This window comes from Genypterus blacodes, unplaced genomic scaffold (genome assembly GCF_046128005.1).
Source record: "Genypterus blacodes isolate CSIRO-AG114 ecotype Tasmania unplaced genomic scaffold, CSIRO-AGI_Gbla_v1 ptg000111l_1, whole genome shotgun sequence".
Lineage (NCBI taxonomy): Eukaryota > Metazoa > Chordata > Actinopteri > Ophidiiformes > Ophidiidae > Genypterus > Genypterus blacodes.
The window spans coordinates 1,748,160-1,775,242 of NW_027466915.1; the positions used below are offsets into that span (position 1 = coordinate 1,748,160).

General features: G+C 41.1%; 1 protein-coding gene and 1 non-coding gene across 4 annotated transcripts; both read left to right on the forward strand.

Annotated features, from left to right (window-relative positions):
* The first annotated feature begins 932 nt into the window (after positions 1-932).
* On the forward strand, positions 933-26,615 carry arhgef12b (Rho guanine nucleotide exchange factor (GEF) 12b). 3 transcript variants are annotated; one of them, XM_076161255.1, is made up of 37 exons: positions 933-1,566; positions 10,342-10,433; positions 11,471-11,569; positions 11,696-11,745; positions 12,114-12,171; positions 12,492-12,709; positions 13,447-13,524; positions 14,051-14,176; positions 14,948-15,061; positions 15,302-15,400; positions 15,692-15,802; positions 16,315-16,413; positions 16,619-16,661; positions 17,318-17,423; positions 17,563-17,700; positions 17,789-17,821; positions 17,928-18,042; positions 18,154-18,265; positions 18,431-18,661; positions 18,826-18,976; positions 19,375-19,544; positions 19,670-19,816; positions 20,041-20,126; positions 21,235-21,360; positions 21,476-21,590; positions 21,713-21,813; positions 22,429-22,506; positions 22,638-22,713; positions 22,952-23,119; positions 23,222-23,309; positions 23,389-23,469; positions 23,560-23,654; positions 24,309-24,599; positions 24,756-24,989; positions 25,112-25,305; positions 25,666-25,738; positions 25,829-26,615. In XM_076161255.1, exons 1-37 carry the CDS (start codon positions 1,535-1,537, stop codon positions 25,840-25,842), a joined length of 4,242 nt encoding a protein of 1,413 aa, XP_076017370.1. In that variant the 5' UTR covers positions 933-1,534; the 3' UTR covers positions 25,843-26,615. The 3 variants fall into 3 exon arrangements, with proteins under 3 accessions (XP_076017370.1, XP_076017371.1, XP_076017372.1); XM_076161256.1 differs by having other exon boundaries at positions 19,378-19,544; XM_076161257.1 differs by having other exon boundaries at positions 18,434-18,661.
* On the forward strand, positions 5,639-5,712 carry trnat-cgu (transfer RNA threonine (anticodon CGU)). The gene has a single exon. It is a non-coding gene; the product is annotated as a tRNA-Thr (tRNA).
* Positions 26,616-27,083: the final 468 nt, after the last annotated feature.

The window sequence follows — 27,083 nt, forward strand, 5'->3', positions numbered from 1 at the left end:
TGTAAACTATGTGAACAAAATATTTAAATTCTTGCCGGTGCTATCAGCCCAACCTTTATCTCTTCATATTGTTCCCCTCTTTCATGCATCCTTGAACACACACATGGATTTTTAATGCGTCTATGATGTAGATATTTATAAACATTTGATATCATGTATAGCAATTGATTGATTTAAATGGTATAAGAGCCACAGAATAATTAGTGAATGTTGACAAAACTACAACAGCAAGCAAAGTCTCCTCAGTGCCACTAAAAAGCCAGGGCAGTATCCTGATCAAGCGAGAGGATCTCAGGTCCACAGAGATGATTAGGAAAACCACTCTAGACGCAGAGAAAGAGAGGAGAAGAGAGAACTAGATAGATCTTCTTCATTAATTAATTTCTGTGGAAAAATATTGTTCCTCTGACCTAATAACAGTATTGCTAAATAAGCCACAATGTACTCTATATCAATATCAATAGTACCAGGGCAAAATATAGATGCTTTTTAATATGATTTGTAATTAATTACTTTCCAGATGAATTACATCATTACATGAACACAACACAAACACACTTATGCAATTATGACTATAAAACTTGATTGAGACTTTCAGGGTCAAAGGGCTCAAATCATGTTACTAAAGTACACAGGATGACACTATTGACTTTGTGACCAGGTTTAGGTTATTATTATGGGATAGTGTTCCCGGTAAAAACAGGGAAAAAAACATTCATAAAAAAGTTCAATGGTTGATTATATATTACATGAAAATCCGACTCACCTAAACGAACACAATTAAAACGACAGATTTGAGTCATTTTGCAGTTACCGCTGTGCAAAAAATGTTCCCGTCGTGTATATGTCGAGAGATATACGAGGAGTTCCTGAACGCAGCATGGTGGAAGGTGGGTTTTCCTCCTCTTTTTGGGCTTTCGGGGGGGTGGAGGGGGACAAAGCGTTTCCTTTTTCCATTTGCATCACGTCGTAGAGGAAAAAGCCAAAGCTGGACAAATGAGTGAGAAATAAAGTGTGGAGAAGAGGAAGAGGAAGAGGATGCTCCTGACACTACACTTATTCCAACGCAGCTCGCGGGATTCTGAAAGTTGTGCGAATAATGTAAAGCGGCCAAAGTTTGACGCAATACCTCCCCGGATATCAAGAACAATCTATAGTGTCATCATGAAGACTCCCCGTTAGGAAAAACAACGGAGATTCCCTGCGAAGTTGAGGATAACACCGAGAATGTGGAAGTTTGGGAAAACGTGTGTATCAAGTTCGGTTCGGCTCGTAGTTTTCCAGACACACGGCTGGTAAATCGAACTACTTGAACAAGCTGAAGTTTTTCATGAAGAGTAGACGACCAACTTTCCTGTTTGTTCACCTCCCGGATTTGGCTCAGCGGCATTCCCATTGGAATAACGGGACCTGAAGCTGTTCAAACTGAAATGGACGCCCACGGAGGGAATCACTTTAGATAAATGAGAGTTTGAGACGTTGTCATGTAAATGTTCCTCGGGTGAAGTGTGTGTAAACAGCATCAAGGAGCCCAATGAGCAGCACACAGACGACACTCGCTGACAGGTAAGCTGTTCTGACATAACGTCATCACCTCACAGGGTTTACTTCAATTCTTACTCTAGGTTTTGCCTATATAACGGTCTGTTGCGTGGGAAGCAGGGGCGGCTTCACTATGAGGCGAGGCTGGCTTTGGCCCCCCAGCTAAGAGGGCCCCCACTAGACCAGTCACACCTGCAACACTACAGCCAACCTGACATCTATTTGTCTTTCTTAGTGACAAATAAATGACCACTAATGTTGATTTTAGCAACAAATTGAAGGCGTCCTATCCTACATGTTTTGAAATTGAGAAAGAGCAATTTGAAAATTGAGATTGAAATGTTTCCATTAAGAATTGTGCATGTTGCAAATTCACAGATATTTACTGAGGGCAACTAATTCAAGTTGTCATGTTGTGTAGGTGAACCTACAACAATTGACAGAGTTGTTGATGCTGGTGGACCTCTGGAAGTATAGATATGATCTAATTCAGTTCTTCTGGGCCTGAAATGTTGTTTTCTTATATTTCTTATTTTCTTATATTTCTTATATTCAGAACTCTTGCCTCCTTTTCACTCTGTGCCACTACTCTACACTGTTGTACATTGAGTAATTCTACAGTAAAAGGAAAAGTCTATTCTTTATACCGTTGACACTAAATCCGACTTGGTATGGGTTTGATTGAAATAATCTGGTCTAAACTATTATCTTACGTGAACCAAGCGTTACCACACTATCCCCACTATCCACTGTGTCACAGTAAGGAGCCTTAACTTGCATTATCCAATAGCTCAAGGAAGTCACACGCTTTCAGTTTCGTGTTCTTCCTCCTCTAACATGTTAGAGAGGCGGTTCTGAACTTTTACAGTGACTTAGACAGACACAGCTCACATACTAACAGAGACAAGCTAGAGCTGGAGACATCACATGACCTGTGAGATGGATAGATACAGATATAAAGCAATGTTTATGTATAATGGATATAAAATAACCCCTTTTATTCCAATTTACACATTTCAGACTCCGTACAAAATGGCCCAAGCTTGATCCATTTGACTGGATAATTGAATTTGGGGCCTCAATTCAGTGCTTGAATCCTGAGGTCTAGTTGCATACAATTAAACCAATGACCGTTATGTCGTTGTGTAGTAATACATATTTAAAAAAAACAAATATCTAAAATTAAGGATCCTTGATTTGCTTCATTGTCACATTTTCCAACTAATCCTAATATGAAACACCATGAGAGGAAAGGTAGGTAGGTGTGTCTAGGGCCCCAAAGTCACTCCTTACTCACTCTTTCCTTACTTTCTCAGGAATGTGGTTGGCCTTTAGTGGTGACACATTTTCCCCTCCCAAGCCAGCAGAGCATATCATCCTAGAATGATTAGTGCCTTGCTTAATAACCTGTGTCCCCTACAATGGGCCACATCTTACATTTGAATTCCCTGAATACCTTCATCTCCAGGTCGGGATGGTTGAAAGAACACAATCAGAGCACATCAGGTGATTTTCTTCCTAGAACCTGATGTTAACTGAGTGTCTGTAGGTACTAGAGAGAGATTACTATGGCAGATGAAAGCTGTGAGCCAGTACGTAGTGAATATAATGACATCAAGTACTTGAAACGTCTGAAATTCCGCTGCAGGACCTGTGGTTAGGTCACTGGACCCTAACATGGGATTCAGTCTGAGAGGGACCACCTCCATTACATGACATTAATGATTAGTGACCTGTGAATGTTGGTTATGTCGACTACACACATAGGTTGTGTCCCTATGCTCTGGCAACTGTAACTAATAGGGATATAATGAAGGGACGACATCTACAACAGACTTGGAGATTAACTGTGATTTAAAGGATTATGCTACGTTCAAGGTCAAAAGCTTTGAACTCCTTAAAAGTTTAGAAATGGCTCAGTATCACAGAAAACTGCTGCAGATATTGGGAGTTTTGTCTCATCCTTGGCGAGGAAAGTAAGCTTGTGATCTTTTGGGCAGAACGTTTCAGTTTAAACGTTGTAGGCATGTGAATGATTGACTTTCAGCTTTTCAGATTCCAGACCATGTATGTCATTTGTATATTGCGCTCAGTAATGAGGAGTTTCCTCAAAGGAAATACCAAAATATAGGCACACATAACTGCTTCGGAAAGTGGAACAAAGTCTGATTTCTTGACCTTCAGGCTGCATATAGTGAAAAGCACTGAGCCGATCGGGCCTATTGTTTTAGTCCAGTTTCACTACAAAGGATGTAGAAATATCAATACCTTGAAATGCGCTTAGGAGACAGACTAGAGTTATGATCTTCCTACATTATTTAACAGTTCAACTAAAAGCCATGTTCTCTTTTAAGCTGAGCAACAGAGTGAATGTTACTACTGGGATTTCTCGCAAAAGTGAATAAATGTTTTCAAAGTTCTAAGAACAAAACTAGAGCTCACTCAGACCTCTGCCAAGGTCCAACATTCTTCTGATTTCATATTTGCCAGTGTAAACCCAGACATCAAAGAGTTTTTCTATCATGCATATTCATTGTACAGTTGTATTGTGAACATCTTCTTCTTCTCTAACTGTAAATATATCACAGCTGTTTGTCCTGCTGAATGAGGATCATGTGAGCAACACATTTGTGTTTGAGTATAATGTTTCTGGACTTATTTGTTAAGATATGGCGATGCCATAAATATGACCCCTGTTTCAGTGTTTATTTAAATCTATCAGAGCTGGATCAACATCTGGATCTGAGCTAAAGTGCTTGTGTTGATACACATCTTGCACATTCAGAAGTCCTAATCCAGAGGGTGTTTGACTTGGACAACAAAATTGGTTATATCCACCAAACCTTTACAAGGATCAATACATTAAGTCCCATGGTATGATGACAATTACAGGTAAACAGATAAATAAATGAACAGATCAATCATTGTATTAGCCCAACCATGGAAATTTTTCTGATTGGCTGGCAGATGACTTCATTTGACACTGCTGGTCTGACTCAAAGCTGAAGCTAAATGTGTATATACCTTCTCTGGATGTCCACACAGGAAGGTAGAGCAAAAATCTCACAGTCACACATCAGGGTGGATGCTTCTGTGTGTGAAATCTCAACACAGTTAATCACATAAATGGGAAAACAGGGCACATTTTCACACACTTAACAGTGAGTGCACACTTTCAGTTCATGTCTGTCTGTGGAGCGCAGATAGAGAGTTGGAAAGAAAACAGCGTGCCCGAGAGAGACCCACCTAATGTTCACACGTGACCAGTTGTTGCGGGAAGCGTCTGGCAGAGGAGAGGAGACGGAAAGTCATGTTGTATTTCAGACACAGACCCTGGCAAATTGGCCGGTGTAAAAGGGGGGTTTCCACCTCCTCCCGTCCCTTCGACCAGTGTGTTCAATGACTCACACAGCGGCCTGTAGCCCTCCTCACCTTGATCACATGTGAGAGGTTTAAGCTGGTGACTTAAAAACAGGAATAATGTGCACCTCCACTGTGTGTTCTCACTGTGTGAGGGCGGTGACCCTCACACAGGCCGTGCTGCCAAGAACAGCCAAAGCTTTACCAGACCTGTGAAAACAGCACAGTCAGTGATTATTGGCTGTGTAAAAATCAGATTTCTAAAACTTTCCTACAAATCAAATCCTACAAACCACTTTGTCTTCGAAATGTTCTATACAAATAAAGCTGCCTTGCTTATAAATCCTTTTAAGGTGAACAAACTCCTACCAAGGCTTTACTCAATCAGCAAACAGAGCCACTATGCTGAATTGCTCAAGAAGGTAAACTCACATGTGCCTTTATTGACCTATGGTTGGGTGATAACCGCCGTCCAATGGCTTCATGTTAGGGACAGCAATTTGCAAATTTACAGTCATGATCAGCGCCACAAAAAGCACAGCCAGCTGACGTCAACGTCGTAACTTCAAACTAGCCACATTTCGGGTTTATGACATTACAGTCAGTTTTACAGAGGGGCATCATGTTTCATATTTCATACTTCATAATTTCCCATAGTCCAGGGGTTAGGTTACTGAACAAGAATGTGGGAGACACAGGTCCCAGTCCAGACCGGGACTTGAAACACTTTGTGTACGGCGCTGTGGCTTAGTTGGTTAAAGTGCCTGTCTCGTAAACAGGAGAACCTGGGTTCAAATCCCAGCAGTGCCTACTCTGACATAAGGTCCCTGTGTGTCTTCTCTTTTTCCAGCAATTTCCCTCCGGTCCGGATAGATAAAGTTTATCCTAATTTTATTTTATCTAATCGTCTCCCCTACTAGCTGTTTGCCTGTGGTTACTTCCTGCACTCTCCTTCACACACACTATCCAAGCAACACGTTTGGTTGGTGAAGGTTATTACTGAAACCTATCGTGCAGGAAGGGTTCAGTTGCCCGGCGACAGTTGCACCAACTTCATTAGTGATTAGGTCACTTCTTGGACATGGTTCAAGGGTATCTCAGTGAAAAGAATTCTGCTTGTGTAGCCAGCAAGGTTTCTCAAAACATTTCTGATATTATACAACATTGGAACTGGTTCTATCTGTCTGGCTTAGAGGACCAGATAAGGCAGAACCTCTGGTCCTCTCTTGAGGTGTTTTGGTTGGATCCACCTTGGCAAACAAATGCTTTATAATTCACTGTTGCATTGCTTCAACGTTAAATGTTTCATGCGTAATAAAGGACAGTTGTGGATAATTAGTTTTGACTGTGCAGCGGTCATAAAAAGTAACAATCACAGATCAGAGACTTGTACCTAAAATTGGCTTTGCTTACACTGAGATATTTCCAACTAATTGCTTGTTCAAAAGTCATATATCATTTAGTCAGAGGGAGAACTCGCTCACACTGTGATTACGCAACACGTCATGTATACTAGGTGAACACTGGACTCCTATTGAGGGGATGCATGTGTATGGATAAATTGCATCAGCGCAAATAGTATTGAGTGCATGTAAATGAGGACTTCTTCCAACACTGGTGTGCACCAGAATAGTTCAATACAAAGAACAACTAGTTTTAATAATATATGATATATAGTATTTGCAAGTGTAATAGTATTCAAGCGTATAAGTTCTTCTCAAGGCGTCAGAGTCAAGGGCAGGATTTACAAAACCTTATTTAAATTCTGCTTAATAATCAGACACAAGAAAGAGCTGGACTTCTATTCATATACAAAGCATGTAGTTGTGCAGGTTCCAGCCAACAGGAAATCTAGATTTAACTGTTTTCCTTCCGCTGCTTTGATGAGTTTCCTCATCTACCTTACTGGGATAAATGTGAACGAAGGCAGGCTGTGGGCCACACTCTCTGCTGTTTGTCACACAGTATTGCTGATCTGTGTGTTTTCCCGCCCCCATCCTTCACATCGGCCCCCACCCCTGACGGGAAGTGGTGACATCACTGATAAACAATGATGACTGTCAGGCCCACCAGGCTGCCGTCTTTTCCCGACGCACACAGACAGTGGCACATCCAAACAGGATGAGCTCTCAGTCTGAAACCAAGCTCATTAACATTCAACTGCATACTGCACAGAATGAAAGGAGATACTTATAATGTGCTTTTTTTTTTTTTTTCATTTTATGCATGAATGGTACAAATTGAGAAACTGCTATGCAATCTTTTTCTTGTACACTATAGCGATGTGTCGTTCCAGGAGGAGTTGAAGTTTTAAATCCAACAAAATTGAGCCCATTCAAAATGCACCCTCATAGAAAAGGGGGAAGAGTGTTTTGCTGGGTTAAAGTAAGAAATGCACAGCCAACGATAAGTACATGTAAGGAAAGTCCAAGATGAAAAAGCACATAAAGCCTGTACAGTGTTCAGATGTTGAGTTATGACAGTGTGAGCTTAAGAAGCTTGCTGATGCTTAAATACCCAACCAGCATATATATATGTGTAGTAGAGCAAAGAGCTTTACCCAAACCCTCTTCATCTTCAATGAAAACGTTCCTTTTTCTACCCACCTTAGACCTAGTGTTAACTGTGACATTATTCATGATTCTCAAAGTAGTGTGTGATGGCTGTGTGTGATGTCATTAGCTACTGTGACATCATTCATGTCTCCTAGCTCCCGCTACTCTAATTTGTTAATGCAAATGAAACACGTTTGGAGGCAATGAAAGGAATGGTGCTCATTGTATGGACACACACACACACACACACACACACACACACACACACACAAAAAGCACACACACACACACACACACAAAGCACATTCTCAAGCATAATCTTACCTGATAACCCAACTGAACACATTGAAGTACACCGCAGCAGACTGAGTAGTTTCTCTATTGCCTAAAAATAAATACAACACACAACTTTAAAACACGGAAATTTCAAAGACAAAATCAAACAGCTGATCGGTACTTGAGCAGTCATCAACAAACGATTTAGGACATAAATCACATTGTACTTCAGTATAATCTGCATCATTCACAGTAATAATCCCATGCAAAACTTTGTGCAGCGTTTGGCTTCACTCTCATCGGAGTTGAGTCATTTGCTGTTATCATCCCAGAGGAATTGTCTGGTATTTTTGGCATCTAGAGATATAAGTGGATTGCTGCATGGTTTCTCTCTGATAACCGTGCAACCAGCAGGAAACAAAAGACTGAAAGTCAGAGGAACACTTCATAAGGCAGACAGTAATAACCTACTAGGGGAAAAGTTATAAATGTTCCTGTGTATCACATATCGCAACATGCTTAATACTGTCTAGGCATGCTATCTTAGTGGCTAATAAGCCAGAGCGGTACTATCAAACAAATGTATTGTTTGAACAAAACGCTGCATTAACATGTAGCTCTGGAAAGTATTGTCTGAATTGTTGGTTCGGCACTAAATCTGCTTCAATAATTGAGTCTTCAGGAACTGTGGAAAAGTGTGGATGAGCTTAAAAGGTAGAAGTTTAATTGGTTAAAGTGAATTGTGTCTGGCAGCAAGATCACAATTGTAGTAGGAGCTCACAGGAAGTCACTAATGGCAGAACTCTTATGCTGTCAGTAAACCACTCCAACAACACACCTGAAGTATTAGCCAGATTTCTCCCTCTTATCCGTGACCAACCACTCAGCTGCCACTCTCTGGCTGGGACACGCTGTTTGTTCTTGTCTGTCCAGGCCTTATCAACCTCTAATCTCCAACCACAGCAAAGCACACAGCTTCCACTTTGAGACAATAACACAAGGCTGCGCCCATAATATGCCCGTTTTAAAGTAGCCTCATCGTTTTGCCAGTAATTGTGTGTGTGTTGTTGTGTCTAGATAAGCGAATCAGTTTCAAATGTTTGGTCTGGTTCAGTCATTCTGATTCTACAAACCAACACACAACTTAATTTTTTCTCATGACTCTGAATTTAACTCTGTTTTCGTCTCAGATCCACTGGGACACTTTGAATTGGAGCTAAAATGGAAGTCTCCCAAACTGCCTCTGTCTTCTGTGTTCCCTGAAAGACACTTGTGGGCCTCCTCTCTTCCCCTTCCCTGCTTCAATTTCTTTCTTAGTCTTCTCCCACATTCAGGAAATTGGAAGTGAGCCAGACACCCATGTCTCTGCTTCCGGGAATCTGTCCCACAAAGCCACAGTATAGTAAGTGGACTCTGACGTGGGAGCCATTGTTAAAAGCCCGGGGCCCCCATTGTCCCAGGGAGGAACAGCAGCACAAACAAAACCCCCTCGCGGAGGAGTAGGAAGAGGTGTAGGGGAGGACTGGAGACGAAGATGGAGTCTCTGCTATTAATAACTAAAGAACTCTATTTTTGTTTAGTCAGCTTTCTCACTTAAACGAAACTAGGGACATGATTATTAAATCACTGAAACTAGTTCCCAGAGCAGAGGCAGCAAATTGGGGTTGTTAAGGGTTTTTTATTCCATTATTCCATAGTTGATTTCATTCCAAATTGAGGCGTCCTCTTGGTAAGGATTATAACTATCCCTCATCTATGATCTACCTTCCAATTTCCCAGAACTGAAGCGCCTCTCTGTGGACACTATGGATTAGTGCCTTTATTTTAGGGAACCTTCATCTTCACCGTCATCATAATGATGTAGTTATTATTTTCTTGACTCATCATCAGTGAAAAAGCAGATTAGTATTGAGAAGTTGTGACGTATAGGAGCAGCTTGAAAAGGGTAAACGCAGATATCAGGGGTTTACACTGTCAGACTGTCACACTCTGATTTGATCATAACAGAGAAGAAATTATAGTTTGAAACCACAAACACAACAAGTTGGCTCTCTGGATCAGCTCTCCATGACAGGACGGTGGACTTTTCAAATAGTTGTCCCCTACAATAAGTAACTAAAATTGAGTTACTGAGCACATGTTGAGTAACAAATACCGATGCTGATTTGCTGTCTGTTATGGATCTCTCTTTTCTTTCCTCTGTAATCACGTGTGTATTTGTGTGTTAACGGCCCACATACTAATGTGCTGTTGGGTTTAAATATTATTTGTTGTGTGGGTTTCCATCCACAGTCCATAAGTTGTCAATCATGTTAATCAAAACCTCTCTACCTACTTCTACTGACTGACATGCATAGTTGTTAGTCGTCTACGAGCTTTCAGAACGTCTTCTTTTCTCTCAGGGTCAAACACATTTATTGGCCTTTTTTTGTGTAATGCTTTGTTGTAATTTCTTCACCATTCGCACATGCTTCTCAGTGTCATCATTATTATCAGCCAATGGAGCCAGGATATACACTGTAATGTTAATGTGTTGTAATTTCATGTTTTTTATTTACGCATTAATTGATACTTAATTGAGTTTGTGTTTTGCTACATCTCTTTCTAGGACCCCAAGCATTCTCAATAAGGACCCCACAGACAAGAAAACTAAGAATGACAAATCCCCTGTCCCCCTCAAACATGAATTTGACCCTACAGGTAAGACACACACACACACACACACTTTGTAGTCCCAGATTCTTCAATACATTTTTTAAACTTTCAAAATCTACAGTGAAGTGTGGACCAATATGGTGTTGTGAAGGAGCTAGGTGGGTGGACAGACATTTTGCGGGAGTTTTGGGCTTTTGGGCCTGTTGGCTGCAGCCTGCAGGATTAAGTTGTTGCGGTGGTTGCCTGGGTTTGGATGTTTGACATTTATCCCTCCTGCTGTTTTCTTCCCTCTGGAGTCTTGAGGCTTCTTCAAAGAGGCCAAAGGGCCTCCAGTTATCCTCTCCACTCTGCAGATAACACTTTGAAGTGGGCGAAGGCAGAGGAAAAGCAGACACAGACTTTGAGACTTTTACAGTGGATATGGGAAGAATGTCCTTCAGTAATGGATTTCAAATTCCAGCATGTTGGTGAAGTTTGATTATAAGAATATTAATGATTCAGACCTTTAATTCTATTACTGGTACATGATAATGGGATTTGAATGACCTTCACACAACATGTTGTGATGTATTTTCCTCTTAAAAGGTAAAGCCAAATATTGGTCGGTCCAACTTTCTGTGGATGGAGCAGTGACTCACTGCTGTTTAGGAAACCATTTCAGTTTCAGTCTATGGCTTTGATTTGTCACTTCCTTTGTGGGGAACTTTCCCCTTCCAATTTTGTCTGGTAAAGGGTGGCTGCTTCTCTGTGCCTAAGTTAACGGGGATGAGACTCTGCTGAGACTATGCTATAATTCCATGATGGGATGTGGGCCATATACATTATAATTTTGCGTCAGTTTTTGTTCAACGTAGATTCGAACACATTGACCATAAATCACTTAACAATATACAGTAATTGGATGAACAGCAAGTTGATCCACCCTTCCATCTGTTTTCCACTGCTGACCAGGTCACACAGGAAACAGGCTAAAGCTGATCTAGATGGAAAGTGTACCTGGTCTTACACATGTACGACCAATTTTGGGTGACGAGTGTGTGCGTGTGTGTGTGTGTGCATGCATTCATATGTGCATTTTACAGGTCTTGTCCAGCGTTGTGTGATTATCCAGAGAGATGAAAATGGCTTTGGGCTGACAGTAAGTGGAGACAACCCTGTGTTTGTGCAGCTGGTTAAAGAAGGTAAGCCCGTGAGCACGCACACACACACACACACACACACACACACACACACACACACACACACTTAAACTTAAAATAAAGGCAGCATTTCTCACTCTCTTCTGTATCTCCTTCATTGTACTGTAGATGGAGCTGCAATGCGAGCTGGTGTCCAAACAGGAGACAGGATCATTAAGGTCATTTACTTTCCTTTCACGTATTCAGGATCAGCTGAATATCTTTAGATCTGAGTTTGAGGGTAAAAATGGCCTGATTAGGCTTAGTTTACTTTTGCCAGTTGTATGTCAGTGCCGCTCTGCCAGAAGGCCTCAGCCTGTCCATCGGCTCTTTGCCTTACACAGTATAGATTCATCTGAGGCTGTATTTTGTCTTACTAGTCACCTGTAAAATGATGAAACTCTGACTGAACCTTGTGGAACGCCATATTTAAGAAGAACTCTAGATGATTATCTTCTTCTTCTTATTTTTTTTACAAAGAATAACAAAAACAATAATTAACTGTGCAAAAAGTTGAATTCCGTCTTGATACTTTCTTTTCTTCCAGGTTAATGGGACATTAGTTACTCATTCGAACCACACGGAGGTTGTAAAGCTGATCAAATGTGAGTACACATGTGAAATGGTCAACAGTCAAAGCTGTGCGTCAGCATAGAAACAAACATGCAGTGTGAATTTACCCAAACATGTAAGATGAAGTAAGTTGTACTGTGGTCAGTCTGGGATCACATATTCCATTTCCTTTAGCTCTGCTTTTGATAAATATGCTCAACTGGATTAACCCCAAAACAAAGTGATTAAGTAAAATATTAATGTGCATTATTGACGTACTGCCACCCTGATTGAAAATTTGTATTTGTGCTATGTTGTCTTTGTTGTTCATCCCTCACCTCTCTCTTTCCCTCCCCATCTTTCCCTCTGGCAGCGGGGTCTTATGTAGCCCTGACAGTATTGGGGAGGCCACCAGGGCTTCCTCAGATGCAGCTGGAGGTGGCGGAGGGAGAGGGCGGAGGGATCAGCGCTCTCTCCCCCCCTTCTGTACCCCAATCGCCTACTCTGCCCAGTCGGGAGCACTGTAGCCCCCTCATGACCAGCACCTCCGGCAGCCCACCACAGCGCGTCTCCTCCACTGTGCTTCACGGGGTAAGAGACCGCATGGACAGAGGAGACAGAGACGGCTGTCTATGGCACTGTCAGCCTGTCCTGTCCAGCTGTAAATACTATGGCCCACAGTCAAATATGGAACATTGAATGGAATGCTGTGAATGTGAAGACTTTTCCATATATCACTGAGTGTTTTCCTGTAGTGCCACCAGCAGGTCAAATGTTCTACTTCAGTTCATGAGAAAATATCTCTGAAATATAAAAGATATATAAATAATTATGAAGTGTTTATTTCCCTCTATAGTACGTAGAACACTAACATGCTAGTAGTTAGAGGATTTATTATTGTAAACATTAGTAGGATATAGTAGATTACATATATTACTAACTTGACTAGGATTTCTGCTGTTGAAACAAATTGAAGCCAATTTTAAATGAAGAAACCTTTTCAAATTCCATCATTCCACAGCCTCACTCATTCCAGGAGCATATTTCAAAACAAGTAATACAGTAATGTAGTGCAAAGGTTTAGTAGGATTAACCTCTGCATGTGAACTAGAAGACATGTAGATACCCTGAATAACTAAATTATAGAATCATTGTTTATCATGCATTTGAACTATTGTTTGTAGTACTTTTATTTGACCAGGAATCAGTTTTCTTCAAATATATAAAGACAACTTTTCACCACATTAGAATTTGTGAAAGAAATATAATTTTCTGTCTGTGTCTCCAAATAATTTGCCTTACCATTTTGTCTGTGTCTGCTTTTACAGGATGAGAACCAAACCATGCACAACCAGAAAGCTGACATGCTGCAAAAGATGCTAGTGAGGGAGCAACAGGACTCACAGGTCTTTATACAATGATACAGATACAGATTTGAATCAATGTTGTATTTCATCTAATGTAGCTATAATGCAGAATACTGTATATGAACACCAGAACATCATTATTATTATGGCCTTGTACAATCGTAACTTTATTTGTATAGCATCTTTAAAAACAGAGTTTACAGTGCTTTAACAGACAAAGCCAAACAGGAAATTCAAGCAATATACAACTGAAGGCCAACCAATAAGGCCAAAACAAAACCAAGACTAATTAAAGAAAAGTTAAGATTGTAGTAGTAGATTTGAGTTAAAAAAAGAAAAGAAGATACAAAAAAACAGTAGAAATGACAGTCAAAGAGATACAATGCAATTTAAAATATAAAACATAACATTAAACATATGTATGACCTTTAACCTTGGCATAGAAAGAATGTGCTTAGACAGTTGAGGACAGCAAAGTAGCAGCATAGCATATTTTCTCTGCAGGGTGGTTTTGGTCTTCCTTTGGTAATTGTAAATTAAGAAAGTGGCAATTTTTTTGTTTCAGGATGGAACCACAGGTTGTAGGCATAATGAGGCTGAGGAGGGTGACAGTGAGCTTCCTCCAAGAGAACAGTCTTTGTCCCTGCATTCTGACGGCAGAGACGATGGGACCTGGACTAACAACAACTCTGTGGGTATAAAAACAGATCGCAGCAGTCAGTGTAGTGAAGTTGAGCCAGTGAATCAGCCTGTGTGCAGTGTTGTTCTCTGCCCACAGAACAACAGAAGCATTACATATATGACAGCATGATTACTTTAACTGTGTCTGTGATCTGACCTGTGTGTAATGTACTATTATGAACTCTGAAGAGGGCACTATTGATACAGTGTAAAGGAATATTTGTGTAATATTCCCAATGTGCTAGGATTTGTCATAGGATGTATTGTAGACTAGGCTTGTTGTGTCTCTCTAAACGTGTATTGTCTGTCTGGGCCTTTGCTTTACAACCTTGATGGAACTTGAATTTAAACTCTACAGTACAATGTCGAGGCAAAGACTTTGACAAATCTGACAGTGAAGAAGAGAAGACAAGATAAAAAAGACCAAAAAGATAAAAAAGAAAAACTTTGTCTTGGGGATTTACTCAGACAACCGTGGGGATTTGGTGTCATTTTGCTGCTTTAGCCCTTAAATACAGTACTTTTTAAGAGTGATCCCACTGTTGGAGAGCACGCTTGGTCATAATATACTACAGAAATACCCACAGTTTAATGGTAAATACAACAGGAAACCTCTCCTAAAATACAGCTTACATCAAATCCTTTGTAAGGTATTTTATCACAACTTCTAATGGTCCTGTTTTCCTCTCCCTGGGGATTTCCCAGTATTCGGCACCAGACTAAACAATCAATTTGGCTTACTGTATGTTTTGTGTTGTGTGTCTGTGTATGTGTGTGTTAGATACTCAGCAGCCCCCACCCAGAGTCCCCTAACAAAAGCCAGAGCCCAAACACCAGCCCCGGAAATGGCCTCACCTTCTGCCCATCGCCGGACACTGAGGAGGCCTGCGACATTGTTAGACACACACAAATACACACACACACACACCCCACACATTGTCTTTACTTATAGCTTTGGCATTTCATAACTGCAACGTAATTGTGTGGTTTTTTTTAAATCAAAATAGTGGTAGTAGTAGGAATAATTTCTTATGAGTCACAAAATATAAATGAGCAAGAACAGCTTATCTGAAGTGACCCAGTCTTTGAATGTCTGAGATTGTTAATTATATGATTACCTGAATATGTCACTCAGGATTCTAATGCCCAGTGCATCATGGGCAGCCCTCCATATCACATCCACCCTCAGATCATTGGAGCAGAAGACGACTACTTTGACACTCAGCAAGAGCAGGTATGGGCTCCAAACCACCAGTACACCAACTGAACAAGTTTTTGCTGATAATACTTTACTGTGCTTACACAGATTCCCTTCCCACACTTTCATCTTCATTAATACATTTTCTAACATCTGTAATTATACAATGAATCGTAATAAATCCGCCATGCTTCCACTCGGTCAAGATTCTATAGAAAGATGCACCTTTTCCACTCTGTACTGGGAACTTTTTGTCAAAATAGGAGGTTTAATCTGTCTGTATGTCTGTCTGTCTGTCTCTCTTACCCCCACTCCCACCCCTTCCAGATCAATGGAGAGTGCAGCTGTTTCCAGAGTATTGATTTGTTGAAGACTCGGCCAGCTCACCTTGCAGCCTTCCTGCATCATGTTGTCTCACAGTTTGACCCCTCACCTCTGGTACATATGCAAACACACAACACAGATTTAGACACAATTAAAAAATACTGTTAATACAAATAACAATACTGTACAAGTGCTGAGGGCGACGCCTGCTTTGCTACATTTTCATGATAAGTGGGAAAATGGACATGCTGTAATAAAATGCGATAACATGAAACTAATTTTTACAGCTTTTTTTGCTGATTGTTAAAATTGTATCTGAATAGTAAGTTGCGCAAACAAAGGTAATGGTCATTGTAAATATTGTCATTTGACTTTGAAACTGTGGAACCTGATTTGGATTAGAGATGAGCCCATTCATTACATATGACATTATACCATCAGCATACAATGCTGAAAAACATTGTTTGATGTAAATGGCAGTCGGGCATGGACAGACCTTTGTGGCTCTCCCTAACGAAAGTTTAAAAGTCTGATGATTTGAATAGATCAGCGTATGAATGTAAACTCCCAACTACAAGATGATGCAATCAAACAATGTAAAGTCATTTCTGTTTTGCCTGTGTTAGCTGTGTTATCTCTACGCTGACTTGCACAAGCAAACCAACTCGAAAGAAGGCAGACGCATATTCATGGACTTCCATTCGTTTTTTGTCGATCGAGCCGCGGTAAGTTATTCTCCAGATTTTTCTTTTTCTCAGTCACTTGTTTTTAGTTTTTCCTTTTATTTGTCTGTAGCAGTGATCAGTTGCATTTCTCCTCAATTGTTTATTAAATTAAATTAGATAAAAGGCATTAGGTGCTTGTAACAATTTTTCCTTTTGAAGACATCACTTTATAATTTGAAATACTAATACTAATACTTTTTTTCAGAACCTTAAAGTACCAGTGCCAGAGTCGATTGCTGGTGAATTAGGTAAGGTAGACCAGATCAGTACTGTATATCTCAGATTTTCTACATGATTTGACATGTTTTGATGATATATAAAATGGTTATATAAAATGGTTATATCAGGAATGCTCCACATCAAAAATTGTTAAACCCCATAGTGGTCGCTACTCATTTGCCTTTAACATGTTCCATATTCATTGTAAATACTTCCTGTATGTTGCCAACTTTTAAATTAAGTGAAATGAAACTTAACAAGTTACCTAAAGCCAGGTAGTTATGTTTGTTTTTTTAAGAATTACTTAAATCGCTAAATGCTTTTTAGCAGCAGCCACGAATGCACCAGTAGCCTCTGTAAGGAATGAGGTTCTTCATTTCCTCACACATGATTTTGGTAAACTTTGCATATTTTGTGACAGTTATGCACTGAAATTGAAAATGTATATGGTAAAATAGAACATTTTGCAGCATACGGTGATTTCAGAAATGTTAAGGTTAGTTAGTTAGTTAGTTAGTGTTAGGTCAGTACTAGTGGAAAGGTCAAGGAGTCCTGTTGAGTGAATGAATGTGCTCAGTGAATTTAATGGGAATCTGTTCGTATCTATGCGAAACGTATGCTAAAATGTATATTCTTTGGACCATGAATATCACAAATACAATGTATTGACTCTGTGTGTGTGTAGAGCGAAGGAGGCTGGAGTTAATCCCAGAGGAGCTCTGTAAGCAGTATACCCAGACGTTACAGGACTCACTTCTACCAGATCTACACAAAAACCTAGAGGACTTCAGGTAACCCTTTCACAACTGTATCAACCGTTCACACAATAATGATTAATTTCCTTTTAGGTTTAGTATCAGTGCATAGTACCCTTAAAGTAATAGCATTGAGAATGAATGTTGTAATTGTCTGTTTGTTTATCTTGTGCAGACAGAAGCGTAGCATGGGTCTGACCTTGGCAGAGGACGAGCTTTGTAAGCTGGACTCAGAACGAGGAAAAGACCAAGTGGTGCTGGAGAGGGAATATTCATGTGCCGAACACATCATCTCCAAGATAGAGGATATACTGTGAGTTGATACACACACATGCATACATACTATCCCTGTATTGTGTTACTGTATTTCTGTGTCTCACCTGGTGTGTTGTCTGTTGCAGGTTGATGTCACAGCCCACAGAAGAGGAGAAGTGGTAAGAGGAGGAGTTTAAAGAGTTTTGAGTTTTTGTCTGCTGCTTTGTCTACAGTATAACAAAAACAGTTTTTTTCGACAATCTACTGTATTATGTTCTGTTGCAGTACAACAATGCAGTACGTGATTCTCACCTATATGAAACATCTCGGGGTGAAAGTGAAGGAGCCTCGCGGCTTTGAACACAAACGAACACGCATGAATTTCCTGCCCAAGATTAAGGTGCGATCCCTTGTTGTATGTACGTTACAATGTTTTGTCTCTGTGAAGCTTTGCTGAGTCAAGTGTAACGCATTGGGTGGGTTTCCAAATATTTGTAATTTTATTGAGCAGAGCATGAAGAGCATCAGACCTGAGAGAGAGGGTGATGAAAGGGTGAAAAAGCCACGCTTTCCAAACATCCTAGTCCCGCCCCGGCGCCTAAGCAGAGTAGATTCCACTTCAGGTGAGTTGACAGCAGTATGATCATACTGCAGTACAGTACTGCTGACAGTTTTTACAAATAGTGTGTAAAATGCTACACTAAGAGTAGTTTTTTTGTGTTTACTTCTTTTCGTGTTAACAATGCATCTGGACTTGTTTCCGTTTGTACACGTGGTTTTGCTTGCAGTAGGCAAGGCCGTGGAGCTGAACAAACAACGCTCACCCAAGCTGCTCCCTCAGCCGGCCTCCAGTATCCCCGAGCACCCAGAGTCTCCTGCCTCTAACGCTGCCCGCGTTAGAGGTCAGAGCAGCGAAGGATCAGAAGCCAGCACCCAACTGTCACCTTCTGCCTCCTCCCCCTCACACAGCGGCTCCACAGGGCAGACCTCAGAGGCCAGTGGACCAGACTCTGACTGCAGTAAGTTATAATCCATCCTCTTATGCTTGGCATAAAGGAATGACTAAGCAATAAGGAAAAACACAACACTAGAATACTGCACAAACACGAGCAAAACATCTAACAATAAGACTATTATTTGTTTCTTTGTTTTCTCATGGTAATTTGTATGCATTATTCTGCAGATGTCTCTCCATTCTCTGTCCAAGCCAGACTGAGTGATGGTTCTCAGTCTGGTGACCACCAGGACGTTGTCCCCAGCCCAACCAGCTCACAGTTTGACTTTAGCCCCTCCAACCTGGAACAGCTACAGGAGGAAGTTCAAGAGGCTTTCAGGTATTTATGAATATTTTGTAATTTCTTAGCAATCAACCATCTGCTGTAATCAACTGGCCAATGTTCCTGGTCATTTCTTTTCCAATTCATTTTGGCAGATATGTCACCTTTCTTGGCCGTAATGCTTGTCACAAAGTAAAGCAAGCGAAAGAATGCAAGAATGTGGTATTCATTATAAAGAAATATACATATTTATTTAAACAAAATTGATGATGAGTGTTATTATTGCAACTTAAAACTATTCAATTGTCGTATCTACACCTGTTGAGAGCGAGTATTCAAAGGAGGATACACAACAATGATGAATATGTAAAAAGTCTTCAACACAATACAAGAGTATCATCTTATACCACATTTGTTTTTTTGAATGGCTCCCTCCCTGTTTCTTTGTCTGGAAGTAGGATGGAAGCTCATTGTGTGGCGAGTGCAGCTGACATCCAGAGTGAAGACGACCAGGGAACTGAGGGGGAAGGTCAAGAGGACCCTTTGAACTGGCAGAGTCTGGTCAGCAGAGGCGTCCTTGCAAGCCTAACTCCACAGGAGATCAAGAGACAGGAAGTCATCAACGGTCAGTTACCACCATCTTAAGCTTTGCAGGATGTGCAACAGTTTGAACTGTTTCACATAACCATGATCAAGAACATATGATATGATAGCCCATCCCATGTTCTGTATTTCTGTGTCCACTTTCAGAGCTGTTCTACACTGAGCGTGCCCACCTGCGGATGCTGAAGGTGTTGGATTGTGTTTTCTGTCAGAGGCTGAACAGAGACGGTATCCTCCCACAAGAAGACATCAGAAACATCTTCACCAACCTGGAGGAAATCATTCAGTTGCACGGTAATCCCATTCACACATGCTTACAGTCCTGTATGACACATGGATAAATCATAAATTATACGATTCACAGATATAAAATATATAGGCTCTTTACGAAGAATCAGATCAGGACATAATATTTCAATACTGAATTTAGCTGAATTATGTTTGAACATGACAAAAGTGAATGAAGTAAAAAGAGTTATTAAACATTTGCATATCACGTATCACTTATTTTCCCACAGTGTCAATAACAGAGCAAATGATGTTGATCAGGAAGAGGAATGAGACATCAGTGATCAATCAGATCGGAGATGATCTCCTGGCATGGGTGAGAAGAGTTTTTCTATTTTAATGCTTTGCTATATTACGGTCCGTTCTGTGCAGAGTTTGCATGATCTCCCTGTGTTTGCCTGGGTTTCCGCGGGATACTCTGTACCTTCTCTCCGCCGCCACGACACTGAGAGGATAAGCAGCTATAGATAATGAATGAATGAATAAATGAATGAATGCCATGGTAGGTAGGTTTCTGCATACTGTCTACATGAATGTGAAACAGTGTTTTAGAACCTTTAGAAGCCTCATTTAGCTGTGTGTACATACAAATGTGTTCTTACCATGTGCATAAGAACAACTAATAAAAAATAATAACAATAAAGATAATACATAAAAACGTATTCGTACTGGAAAAGGTTCATAGGTACAAACTAATTTCAGCAACAAATCTGTGTTGGCTGTTCCTCAAGTCATAAATTGTGAGCCATGCAATGTCATTAATACGTTTCTAACCGTCTTTACTCAAGTTAGGTTATGCAATAGACAAAGAGGGCTCAGGAAAGACCTCATGACAACAGAAGCCACTGTGCATCATAGAATATTGGGATTGCTAGATGTGCCATGGAGTGTAAAAGTCTGAAGATGCAATATGAAGTCAGAAAGGACCTGCCATCAAACCCACTGACCATGAAACCAGAGCAAACGTACCAAAGCCATACATTCATTGGGTAAAAGATGCAAAATGCACAGGGGGAGCCAATAGATCCCAGGCCCTTCTGGTTGTGAGACAATCGTGATAGTGACTCATGGCAGTATAGTAAAACTCTCCCCGTCAGGGAACCTAACCCCGGTCTTTCACATGACAGGCGGAGATACTTTCCACTTCACTAACGAGGAGGTCCGATGTGACCATGAAACCAGATCACACGGAGCAAAGCCATAAAAACACGGGTAAAAGATGTAACTTGCCAACAGGGAAGCAATGGAACCCAGGCCGTTCTGGTTGTGAGACAATCATGATAGCCACTGACGGAATAATAGTATAACTCGCCCCGTCAGGGAATCGATCCCTGGTCCTCCGCGTGACAGGCGGAGATCCATTCGGAAGTGACCATGGAACTGTTGACTTAGTTAGATAAAAGTAAAACATGTGTTTGCTCCAGTTCAGTGTGGAGGAAGAGGAGAAGATAAAGGTGGCTGTGGGAACTTTCTGCAGTAACCAACCCTCTGCACTGGAGCTCATCAAGACCAGGAAGAAGAAAGACCAGAAGTTCACTTCATTCATGCAGGTCAGCAACACATAACACACACACAGACACACACATCTTATCTCTAACCCATCGAACTAATATTTTAGTTAACGATTAAATGTTAATGAGCCTTTATATTGTTTTCATCCTCCAGGAAGCTGAGAGCAACCGTCTGTGTCGCAGGCTCCAGCTCAAAGACATTATTCCGGTAGAAATGCAAAGACTGACCAAATACCCTCTCCTGCTAGAGAATATTGCCAAGTACACAGGTATAAAGTATGGAATATGTCTCTGTGCCTGTTTTCTCATAGTGTTTGGTATGCAGTTGATGCAATGATTCACTGATATTTGTTTTTTGAACTGTACCTGTGTAATTGTTGTCTTTCTAAAGATGACAGTGAGGAGAGGGAGAAGGTGAAGAAGGCTGGAGAATGCTGCAAGAAGATCCTCAACCACGTTAACCAGGCTGTCAAAGAAGCTGAGAACAAACAGGTACACACACTAGCATCCTAGGAAAACACAGGGTGTGTACATCCCAGCCATCACTGTGTGAACCAGGGGGGCTGTCAGATACTGTCTTAGTGTTGTAAACTAGTTTCTACCGATGGGGGGAAGGAATTAATTCTGCAAAATACAGATGAATATCTATAACAATATATAATTAGAAATAGTAGCAAGAGGTTCAACTTCTCAATGAGTCCAAAAGGCTCAGCAGCATTGACTGTTCAGGGCCTTACATTCTGTTTACAACATCGCCTCATCTAGGAGAAGGATGCTGGATCATTATGGCACCAACCTTCCCTATTTTAAAATGTATTTGATGAAACCATTAGCCTCAAAATACACCCAGTTAGTTTGAATTTGTACTTTCTGTAGAATATGTGAACATTTGTTTGGTCACCTATAGGAAAATATGATATCCAACTGACACAAAAGTAAATGTGAATAGCTCCATGAATGTGTCATGAAAGTGCAAACAGTGAATATCTTCCTGAATGATTGTTTTTCAAATATTTAAAAACCCTCACTGGTGTTTTCTGCAATGATCCTTTAGTACTGACATGATGGAGGATGGTTTGTGATGATGGTGTGTGTGTTCCTCCACAGAGGCTGGTGGAGTATCAAAGAAGGTTAGACGTGTCCTCGCTCAAACAGAGTGAAAACCCCATGATACAAGAACTGAAGGTAAAAGGGAAAATACTGTTGTTTTTTCTCCTTTCATACAGGTACATTTCTATTAATAAGAGATAGCAAGATGCGAAAGTTATCAGTTAAGACTATGTGAATTCTGTTCATTTTGTTGTGCTCATTTTCAGAATCTGGATCTGACCAAGAGGAAGATGATTCATGAGGGACCTCTTTGGTGGAAACTCAATAAAGAGAAGACAATTGGTATACACACACACACACACACACACAAGGAATTTAAAAGTAATTTCTCTGGAACCCAGGTGTTTCGCACCAGAATTTCGGAAATAAATCAGAATGGACAGGATGTACCAAATATTTATAAGGTGACTTATGTGACGTATTTTAATCAGAACCTCAATAAAACCCTGTACATTTATAAGCCCTGTCTCTCCAGTACCCACATACACACACAAAGCATCACAAATTATCTTTCTTTCAGAGCTGTACACAATCCTCCTGGAGGACATTCTGGTTTTACTGCAGAAACAGGACGAGCGTCTGATCCTAAAATTCCACGGGAAGAATTTGGCCGGGGCCACTGATCCCAAACATATCTTCAGCCCCATCATCAAACTCAGCACTGTCCTGGTTCGCCCAGTGGCAACAGGTAAAACGCTCAATATACGTTCATCAACCCGTCTTGGTTTTATCGTTCAAGTCTATAAGTATAGTATAATAAAATCATTGTTTGCCTCTCTGTCCTGATTAGATAACAAGTCTTTCTTCATGCTGTTCATGTCAGAGAACATGGCTCAAATCTGTGAGCTGACTGCTCAGACGGTGTCAGATCAGAGAGTGTAAGTCTTGCGGCACAAGCAAACTACATTTCATTCAGTTTCCTCTAACTCACCCTGCTGTGCCACCTTCATTCATCAGGTGGCAGTGTCTGATCACGCAGTGTGCCGATGCCATGAAGGCCAAACTACACAACAGTGGTGCATCACAAGCTCAGACTGAGTGAGTCCACGGATGTCTCTGATATAATTGATATGATGTGAATTTGTCTCATATACATTACATTTATACACGTGTGATTGTGTGTGTCAGTGCTGAGAGGGATGCTATTGATATCATCAGCCATGGGATGCCCAAGCCAAGCAAAGATCCTAACTGCACTTCGGCTGAGAGTATGCTTTCTTCAGGTAACTTTGGTGACACATTCAATGCCGTCGTAGTTGTATTATACATTAAGTTAAAGACATAACAGCAAAGACGAGCACATACCTCCATCATGCTCAATCCGTCCACAGAAAGAAACATCACCTGGACCATAACCCCCTTATCATAACATGTTAAGGTGTCAATTCTATCAACACAATGAAGGAATGAAGAAGAAAAACATGTTTTGGCTTCTTTCTCATGCCAGATGTGTGGTTTTACTGCTGTTTTCCACTTATTAGACTGATCTCCCATAAATCCTTCTGCTTCCTGCCTCACTTCCCTATCCCAGCCATATTTGGCTTTACTGAGGAGCGTACTGTAGGTATGTTGGAAGTCATTTTCGCTTCCCTGGAAGAACAGCGCCCTCTAACTGTCCACATGTTCCATTGCGATCACAGTATTGATTAAAGTTTATAGAACTCCATTACAGCACACAACAATGTAGCAAGATGATGTAAGTGGCATTTGATACTCTGATTGGAAGTTCATCTTTGACTACATTTGTTACAGTATTGATTAACATTTTAAGGTGAAGTTTCCACTTCAAAGAATCATTGTCTACAAATGAACTATCCATTTACTAATGTTTAAAAGATACACAATTACCTTTAAATGCTGTTCTTCATGTACACCAGATAAAGACGCCACCTTCTCTCCAGAACTCCAACCTGCGCCATCAAGTTTGAACCCTTTCGAGGGCATGAAATCAGAGGATGAGGAGGAGGACTTGGCCCTGACAGACAGAAGGGACGAAGAGGAAGAGGAGGAGGTGGATGAAGTGGAACTGCAGGCCTTCCTGGATGGGGAGCTGGGGAACAGACTGCCCTTCCTGCAGGATGGGTTGTGCCAGGGCATTGCAGCTGAAAACCAAGAGAACAACTCTTTTAGCATTCCCCCCTCCAAGGCTGAGGATGCACTTAGAACACGTGCGTTACCCTTTGTGTTTGTCTGAAGCTCTTTGTTGGCTAATTTAGTAGAGTAAATGTACATTCATCAGATTTTTCTCTGCAGATTCTACAAGATTATGATGTCCCGATATTGAGACAGAGAAATAATAAACTCCTAATTTGTTTGTTTCCTAGTGTCCATACTGAAGCAGGTCCTTCTCGACCACATGATCAGCAGAGATGCAGAGGAAACAAAGGAGGGGGAGCAGAGTGGGGCCCCCGGGTGTCCGGTGTACGCCTCTGTTCTTGGGTGCCTTGAGGGGCCCTCTGCCATATGTGATGAGAGCCAGGCGCCTGGGAATTTGCAGAAAGACAACAGGCCACTCTCTTCAGAGGAAACGGCACTGTTTGAGACGACCGAGCGCAACGGTGAGACAACCAAAGAAACCGAATAGATAAACTGAATAGAAAACAGCACCAGCAGTCAAGCAGTGTTGCCGTCTACATGTGTTTGTTTTTTTATCTCGGTCTGGTCCTGTCTGTCCCTCCAGGTGGTTTTGTTGTTTTGGATTGTGGCTTTGAGGAGAGCAGCACTGATGATGACAGGGGAGCAGGGAGTGATGCGGGAATAGACCTGACCAAACTGCTGTCCTCCTCCTCGCAGACAGAGGGGGGCGGCCCCAAACTCAGCCGGCAGCTTATGACCCACCTACGCCTGCTGCAGGCCGACCTGCAGTATTTGAAGGTACTGAGTATGAACCTGTCGTAGTCAGTGCAACCAGTTTAAACTGTGTTTCTCTAGTTTCCATCCATATTCAGACATGCAGGTTGGGGTATTAGAAACTCATTTAAATGTGTGTTAGAAGGTGTGAATATGAGTGATAATGAGTTCTCTCTTGTGACAGACAGCCTCATAGATTATGAATATTTAAAAAAAGCCTACAAAAGATAAAGGCCATCAGTGCTTACAGTTAAGATATTAACAAGTTTGCTATTTTCCAGAATGACACACAAATCAATCACAGACATTTAATCTAATTCATTTTGTCAGTTTACATGTATTTATATAGTCTGGTTGAGCTTTACCGTAATGCTGTGCTTCCAGGAGGTGGAGGTGAAGTATAACCAGCTTCAACAAACACTGAATGACACGGCTACTGACTCAGACGACAACCATGGTGCGTTATCGCCTCACATCCCTCAGCTGCTTGTTTGAAAAGAGGATTTTGTCTTTTTTAAATGAACTCTGAATGTCTCTCGTTCCTCAGATCAGCTTCAGTGAGGACACACTCCTTGCTCGCTTGGTTTTTATCAACTTTAGCGCGGACGTCCCTCTGAATGAACACTCACCTGCTCACTTTGGTGTCACCCAATAACGGAGCCTCATCGATTGTCCTGCACGTGTGACAATCAGCTGAGGATGATTCCACTATAAACGCTCAATCCTCCGGCCAACAAACAGGAGGATAAACAGGAGCCGCGCTCCTAAGAAGAGATCGCCACAGATGTACCCGCTAATGGTTCAGTCTCCATGTACCATACTGTATCTTAAACACTGGATTTATGAAACACAAAAGTGCAAGTGTATGCAGTCACACAGACGGACAATAGAGAATCAAATCTGTGACAGGGTCCAGAATGATTCCGTGAGAATCATCATATTTTACTGGTTGGATTGTTGTAACATTAGCTTGATATGATAGTCAGGAATGTGAACTATGTAGGTGATAACCTTTGTATATTCAGCCCAGCACCACACATCACCGGGTCTCATGCTTACAGATTCACTCCCTGATTTTATTGTTGTGCCCACAAACACCCACTATTCCCAGAATGTCCTCTCCAGATGATGTTTTTGGTATTAAAACCACTCACACCTCCATTAAATATGCAAAGTGGCTGTAAGATCTACTACAAACTTTGAAATACAGCTTCAATATAATCATGGGGAAAAAAAGAAAACTTGCTTTTCTTTTGGCTTGTCCTCTCACTCTCACTATATGATATATGCTACATTAACAAACCTCAATTAAAGCTGAATAATTCTCCCACTTGCATAGCTGCACATTTGGTTTTGTATTGATTGTTGAGAAAATCATGCACTAATTCTCTTCTTTTTTGCTCTTTCAGTTTTGCAATTTCAGGTTTTACATCATGCATTAAAGATAAGCAAATTAGATCACATACAAATACAATGAAGCACATACAGTTATACTGATTGTGGCAGCAGACAGAAACATCCAAATGATCTAATGGCCCTTGGTACTGAACCGACCCAAGCCTGCTTCCTTTTCATTTGCAGGGGCAGCTGACCCAAGATGCACTCAAACCAAACTGAGCCTTCAGGGCACAATGAAGTAGGGGCATTCTGCTGGGTGTTGACATTATAGGGGATAGAAGAAAGAGGCTCATTAATAGTGAGATGAAACTGAAAGTATGTTTTTGTATTATTGCTCCCATGTGTAACAGAGTCCATCCATCCCTTCAATTCCCACCTCTTCTCCGGGTTCTGGAGGTATGCTC

Bases quoted from the DNA above. Each gene is read 5' to 3' on its own strand.
- arhgef12b (XM_076161255.1), top strand. From the start codon at position 1,535: ATGAGCAGCACACAGACGACACTCGCTGACAG. The intron at 12,710-13,446 runs GTAAGAGACCGC...CTGCTTTTACAG, and splicing joins CCTCCACTGTGCTTCACGGG to GATGAGAACCAAACCATGCA. The intron at 23,310-23,388 runs GTAAGTCTTGCG...TTCATTCATCAG, and splicing joins ACGGTGTCAGATCAGAGAGT to GTGGCAGTGTCTGATCACGC.